The 7,297-nt window shown below is 43.9% G+C and overlaps 1 protein-coding gene across 1 annotated transcript; it reads left to right on the top strand.

The window, feature by feature from the left end:
- Positions 1–3,772: 3,772 nt before the first annotated feature.
- On the top strand, positions 3,773–5,615 carry LOC4338164 (peroxidase 29). The gene is made up of 2 exons (XM_015783059.3): positions 3,773–4,117; positions 4,624–5,615. The coding sequence occupies exons 1-2, from the start codon at positions 3,872–3,874 to the stop codon at positions 5,383–5,385; spliced, it is 1,008 nt and encodes a 335-aa protein (XP_015638545.1). The 5' UTR covers positions 3,773–3,871; the 3' UTR covers positions 5,386–5,615.
- Positions 5,616–7,297: the final 1,682 nt, after the last annotated feature.

Here is a 7,297-nt window from a genome sequence, read left to right as displayed (position 1 = left end):
CTTAATTTAATTATCAGCAGCCAGGATTGGATTGGGACGGCCGGATCGATCTTTTTCTAGCTAAGTGAAAGCCATGCAACACTAGTTGGTAGTCTGTTTGAACTGGAAACTTCAAGTCTAGAACGACTGAACGAGCTAGCTAACATGCAGCGTCGTCTAAAGAATTTGTTTTGGTCATTCCATGTACATGATCGATATGGCAACCACCGCAAAAATTGGTGCCGTAGATATGGTTGGAGGAACTACTTGACAGTAGTATATATATGTGCAATATGTATATAGGATGTGTTTGACAGAACTTCGGCTCCAACTCCATCTCTTCTGAGGTTGAAACCCGAAGTTGAAACTGAGCCAAACCTTTCAGCTCCACCCAAAAAATAAAGTGGAATATACTAAAGTGCTCTCATAAAATAAAAGAGTTAGAAGCTTCAAAACTCCACTCAAGTTCTAAACTCCTGGAGTTAAACTTTGAAGTTAGAGCTTTGTATAACATGCCCATAGAACATGCTGCATTCATAACTGGAATGAGAAATTAATAACCTATACAAAACCAATCCATTCTGCATGTATGATGTGAGGCAAACTGACTTTACTGAAGAGCTGAAAAGGCAAACTGACAATAGTGTTAGGTTCAGTTATATAAACTCTAGCATACGCAATACGCTACACAAATTGGTTTCATCAAGTGTTGGTATAAATCATCATATGACTGGTTGCAGTTTGCAACAACATTCTGGCTGTGTTCGCATGCACCTTTTCCCATCCCCTCTCCTTCGTTTTCCGCGCGCACGCTTTTCAAACTACTAAACGGTGTGTTTTTTGCAAAAAGTTTCTATACGAAAGTTGCTTAAAAAAATCAAATTAATCCATTTTTGAAAAAAAAATTAGCTAATACTTAATTAATCACGTGTTAATGGACCACTCCGTTTTCCGTGCACAGGAGTTAGGCTCCCATCTCCCCCATCCGAACTCAGCTAATTATCAGAGGATAACAACATATAGCAATTGGGCCCCAGCACACATTGCAGAACTACTTTGCGTGTATATATCTTGAATGCTATTTGTAGAGATGCTGTTGGAATTACAACAGAGCGGGTTGTTCGTTTTCTTTCTAGCGAATTTAACCATATTTTAATACTGAACATTCAGATATCACTTCTTTTCTCCGCAAAAAAGGATTTTCCTTCTTTAAAATTGTTTCGGTGAATTTGGACCAAGGGTCCAAGGGTAGCCTTTTGTCTGTTTAAATACATGGGGGTAGTACCAATGTTGTATGCAAATTTGCAAAAATAACAACAATGCAGTGCAAACATTATTAAAAGCAATAAAAACAGTAAAAATGCTCCTATTAAATAGCAGTGGCTTAAATTCTAAAAATATACTCCCTTCCATTTTTAATGTTTGACGTCGTTGACTTTGAGATATACGTTTGACTAATCGTCTTATTAAAAATATGCAAATATAAAAAAACATGATTAAAATACCTTTAATTATAAAAAAATCACAACAAAATAAACAACAATTACATATATTTTATATAAGATGAATGGTAAAACATATATTCAATCAAAAGTCAATAATGTCAAACATTAAAACCAGCCAGTACTTAAGTGCATTTGTTGTTTATGCAACACAAATAACTTATCTCTTATATGTCATCTGAATGGTCATAAAAAATTTCATAGCATAGATTACATTGTTATGTATGCAACACTAAATTCAATTTTCACACCTCAACATAAAAAAAACATAACTCAAATTATTTATTTTGATGAAGTTTGCGTAGTTCAATTGGTTATTTTTCACATGGTGGTGGAACTTACCTATCCAGGTTCAAGTCCTAGCAAGACTTGGCACATGTAATTGTATTTACGTTTAATTATTTTTTTCAGCGATTTTTTAGGGAAAAACAGCAGGAGAGGCTCCTAGCCTCCTACGGTGATTTTATTGAGAAAAACATTTACAGAAGAATTTACATAAAGAAAAAGAAGGGTACATAGGAGAAAAGGAATTTTTTCAGCGATAGATGTCGATACTATGGTGACTCATGAATCTGAGATACCGGATTAGTCTTCAGAAGTGCTCATAGATGCTATGATAAATTCGTGAATCTCAACATATACCGGCTCGGTATTGTGAGGTACTTAAAGGGATAATCTGTGCATATATATATATATGTTAATTTATATGAATGCCTCTGTCTGTAATGTATTTTGAAAAAATATATATTTATTTTGCTTCTCCTTGTGTAGATCGACTTTTTAACTTCAAATTTTGCATCATGGTAGACACCTGCTATATGTAACATCCCGGCCTAGGGCTTAATAGGATTAATAGAATACTCATATCAACAAGTTGCAACTTCTTTTCCGGAAGCCAATCTCCAAAGAACTCCAGGGTTAAGCGTGCTTGGCCTGGAGCAATTTGGGATGGGTGACCGACCGGGAACCCGGGTGCACATGAGTGAGGTCAAAGTGTGCAGAAAAGATATGAGGGCAGTCTATGACCTATGAAAGCTATCAGATGTATGTGGGCCCGGCCTGGGGGAGGCGGGACGTTACAAAATGGTATCAGAGCCGACTCTCGCGGTTTCACGGGCGCGTGTGTCGCAGTTGCGCAGGCATGGTGCGCATGGCTGGTGTAGACCGGGAGTGGTTACACAGCATGGCACATGCGCTGGCACTGGACACATGGACGTGGCCAAGAGAGGACGTTCCTAGCCTAGGGTAGATCGACGGGCGTCGATCTCTCTTAAGGGGGTGAGGGTGGAGGGCAGTCTATGACCTATGAAAGCTATCAGATGTATGTGGGCCCGGCCTGGGGGAGGCGGGACGTTACAAAATGGTATCAGAGCCGACTCTCGCGGTTTCACGGGCGCGTGTGTCGCAGTTGCGCAGGCATGGTGCGCATGGCTGGTGTAGACCGGGAGTGGTTACACAGCATGGCACATGCGCTGGCACTGGACACATGGACGTGGCCAAGAGAGGACGTTCCTAGCCTAGGGTAGATCGACGGGCGTCGATCTCTCTTAAGGGGGTGAGGGTGTAACATCCCGGCCTAGGGCTTAATAGGATTAATAGAATACTCATATCAATAAGTTGCAACTTCTTTTCCGGAAGCCAATCTCCAAAGAACTCCAGGGTTAAGCGTGCTTGGCCTGGAGCAATTTGGGATGGGTGACCGACCGGGAACCCGGGTGCACATGAGTGAGGACAAAGTGTGCAGAAAAGATATATGTTGGTCCGGCCTAGGGGAGGCGGGACGTTACACTATATAATGTTGTACGTTAATTCTTCTCAGGATTTTTTTAATAGCTTTTGTTGTTGATAACTGAGTAGTGACGAAGTAAACGAGTATAGGGCAGTGGAGTTGTAAAAATCCAATTCCTCGCACCACCGGGTTTTGAATTTTCTGGGTCTAAATCCCCCATTTCTGGAGCAATTAAAGTGGGTAGCTTCTTGCTCGGCGTTTCAATTAATACTAGCTAACAAATTAAACCAAAATGTTTAACGATCTTGATTTAGCACTATCCGCAAAACACAGTCACATTTCTTGTGCAAAACAGGCAGCAACCTCTTGATAATAGAAAAATCTCCCATTGCGACACAAGTCCCCTAGCATCACTTCGATCAAAATTCATCCACTGATCTGACTCAATTAAATCATATGCAAGACATGACCTGAATTATTTTTCCATGCCCATCACCATCCTATTTGACCTATAAATTACTCCTATCACTCCAGAGACAAATATATAAATAAGAAAAGTAGATCACACGAACGAAACTACACAACTCCTCTACTTGATATCGAAGTTAATTAATTAGTGAAGGCTTAAGAAGCTAAGACATTGGGTACTAGTATTAGTGCAATGGTTAGCGTTGCAACTGGCTCGGTTCTTGCGCTTGCAACGCTACTTGTACTGATAGCACCAGGACCAGGTGGCGCAGGCATGGCGGCCGGCGCCGGCGCCGGCGGCCTCTCCGGCGACTACTACCGGCGGTCGTGCCCCCAGCTGGAGCTCGTCGTCGACATGGCCCTCGCGCCGGTGTTTGCTGTCGACCAGACCTCGCCGGCGGCGCTCCTCCGCCTCTTCTTCCACGACTGCCAAGTTCAGGTACGTACTGACAATATATTTGTCTCCAATACACACTGTTGATTTTTTTTTAAGATAATGGAATATAATCCTGGCCTTTACTCAAAGAGGCTACAGCCAATAATTACACTAACTCAACAAAAACTCACACCTGAATAAACAAAAGCACATATGAACTAATAAAAACTCACACAGCATAAAAAGATCATAAAAATTATTGAATTCTATTAGTGATCATCAAAATCTACCTACGTAAAATCATAATTATAAAGTCGATCATATGTTCGAGGCATGGTTTACTATCTCAAAATGCATAAACATTTTGAGGAAATTTCAGGAAAATAAATTGATTTTGAACGAAAACTTTTGTTGAATTTCTTCGCTAAATTCAGTAAAATTTGAATTTTTTTACCAGTAGAACATACTACCAGAACCTGTCGGTAAACCTGAAACTTATGAAAATTTAGATCCGAAATTTTCATGAGCTTTCAGAGATTTAAGGTTGGACTAGTGAGTTTTTTTTTCAGGGATGTGACGGGTCCATTCTGCTCAACTCCGACGAGCGGCGGAACATCACGTCGGAGCTTGGCTCCGACAAGAACTTCGGCATCCGTGACGTCAGCACCATCGGCCTCGTCAAGGCGGCCGTCGAGCGCGCGTGCCCCGGCCAGGTGTCGTGCGCCGACATCGTCGTCCTCGCGGCGAGGTCGGCCGTGGCGCACGCCGGCGGGCCGCGCATCCGCGGCGTGCCCCTCGGCCGGAGGGACGCCACGGCGGCGAGCGCGGAGCGCGCCGACGCCATGCTCCCGGACAGCTTCCTCGGCATCGACGGCGCGCTCGCCATGTTCCAGAGCAAGGGCATGACCGTCGAGGAGACCGTCGCCATCCTCGGCGGCCACACGCTCGGCGGCGGCCACTGCGCAACCGTCGACACGGCGCGGCGCGGGCGCGGGCGCTCCGACGCCGCGTTCGAGGCGGCGCTCCGGCTGGCGTGCCCCGCCGCCGCGCCGCGGGCGGTGGCGGCGGCCGTGCCCGTCCTCAGCGACGCGACGCCGAGCTGGTTCGACAACCTCTACTACTGGAATGCGGCGTCCGGGCGCGGCATCTTCGCCGTCGACGCCGAGGAGGCCGCCGACGCGCGCACGGCGGGGCACGTGCGGCGGTTCGCGGCGGACGGGCGCCGCTTCTTCCGGGCCTTCTCGTCGGCGTTCGTGAAGCTCGCCATGAGCGGGGTGCTCACCGGAGACGAAGGGGAGATCAGGAGGCGCTGCGACGTCGTCAACCATTGATCGGATTGCTCCGAGCTGACTTGAAATTGAAATTGAAGATTGTGATCTTAAAAATGTGAGAAATTTTACTGTAATTGAGGTGATACCTCGATGTATCGTACTAGTACCAAATTTTACGTTACAAAATGTAATACTACCTACCGGTAAAATCGCTCTAAAAGCAAATTACGACCATAAGTTTGTTGACTAGAGTCTGCAGAAATAAAATGAAACGGAATAGTAATGTACTACGTATTTCTTTGTTGAGATAATCCCTTATATGACACTGAAAATTGGTCTGATCCTTTATATGACACTGAAAATTGGCTCTTCCCTTATATGCCATTGGTCCAAATTTGTACACCCTTTCATGCCACTATCGTCAGTTGACCGTGTGTTGACCGTTAACTCTCAAGTAAAAAAGACATATTTGCTCTCCCTGAGTTGTTGGGCATGCCCTATACTTATAAGGGTAAATACATCTTTTTTCCTTGAGAATTAAAGGTCAACACACGGTCAACTAATGGGAGTGGCATGAGAGGGTGTGCAAATTTGGATCAATGGCATATAAGGGAAGAGCCAATTTTCAATGGCATATAAGGGATCAGACTAATTTTCAGTGGCATATAAGGGATTCTCTCTTCTTTTTTAATAATGGAATTTATTTGTCGTCAGATCAAGATAAAAATATGATAAATAAATTTGTCAACACAAACCCACTTCTTCATGAAAATGCTTTGTTCTGAATGTCCGATCCTGCAACTCGTGTCGAACGGCTTTGAGCAGGTACAATAGCTGACTATAAACCAACTATAAACATATTTTAAAGAGATAAAAGAGCAGATAGAAGAGCAGCGGTATATAGATCTGTAACCAGTTGCAGCACGGACTCTAAGACGTAATGTGTGGATGAAACATGGGACCAAATATTAATAGTATTATAAGCAACTGTTGTATGAATTGGCTATTAAATTGTGTCGACGTTTGATGTCACGATTCCGGTATTTGCATGGTATGGGGATCGTCGGTATTAGGATATACGCGAGACTGAGGTAAAAGAGACAGAGATAGGGATTTTTATACAGGTTCGGGCCCCTGAATTGTCAGGTAATAACCCTACATCCTGTTGGGCGAAGCCGGTATTGCTTTTATTCACCATAATCACACCAATACAATATTTGGGGTAGCCTATCTAACTGTTGTCGACTTGGCGGTCTGTAGGTCTGACTCGTAGTCGACAACAGGGTAGTCTTCCTCCTCGAATCCGTGCCCGGCGAGATCAGAGACAGCGCAATGTCTCTCCTATCAGTATCCGGAGACACCGTAGGGGACTAGCCGTGCCTATCTCTGAAGTCGATATTCGGCGTCTTATCTTGGCGTATGTTGGCTTGTATATTGATCTATTGTTAGTTGATAGTGGTGGGTGTTGATTGTCCCCTCTCCTCATAGGGGGTCTTGTATTTATACCCATAGGTGTCCCCTTGTCTAAGTAGAACTAGGGAAACCAATATGGATACAATCCGAGTAGTACTTGTCATTTCCATATAGAACTCTGGTTGTCTTCTCTTATCCGGAACTCCTCCTATATCCGCAGGTTGTTTCCGTATAGGACATGGTAAGTGGTGGGTCCTGCCAAGATTTAGTCAACTACTATTAGGTATGTGGTATCCATAACCCTAATAAATTGGCTATAGATAACTTGTAGCTAGTAGTTGCCTATACTATTAAACTTGCTCTTAGGGATGCCAACATGCCCCGTCTATTAGGCGGACACTGTGACGTGCGTCGATACTTCTTACGCTTTCCAAGACGCGTATGTGGTGATCTCTTTATCCATTTTATACCTACGTTGGAAGAACTCTCCATCACGTGTCACGGATGAACTTAGGTGGAAGGAAGACGTTGTCGCTAGGGGAGCAAATGACGCCGTCGT

The sequence above is a fragment of the Oryza sativa genome, chromosome 5, assembly GCF_034140825.1.
Source record: "Oryza sativa Japonica Group chromosome 5, ASM3414082v1".
Classification (NCBI taxonomy): domain Eukaryota; kingdom Viridiplantae; phylum Streptophyta; class Magnoliopsida; order Poales; family Poaceae; genus Oryza; species Oryza sativa.
This window is presented reverse-complemented; position numbering and strand designations above follow the sequence as displayed.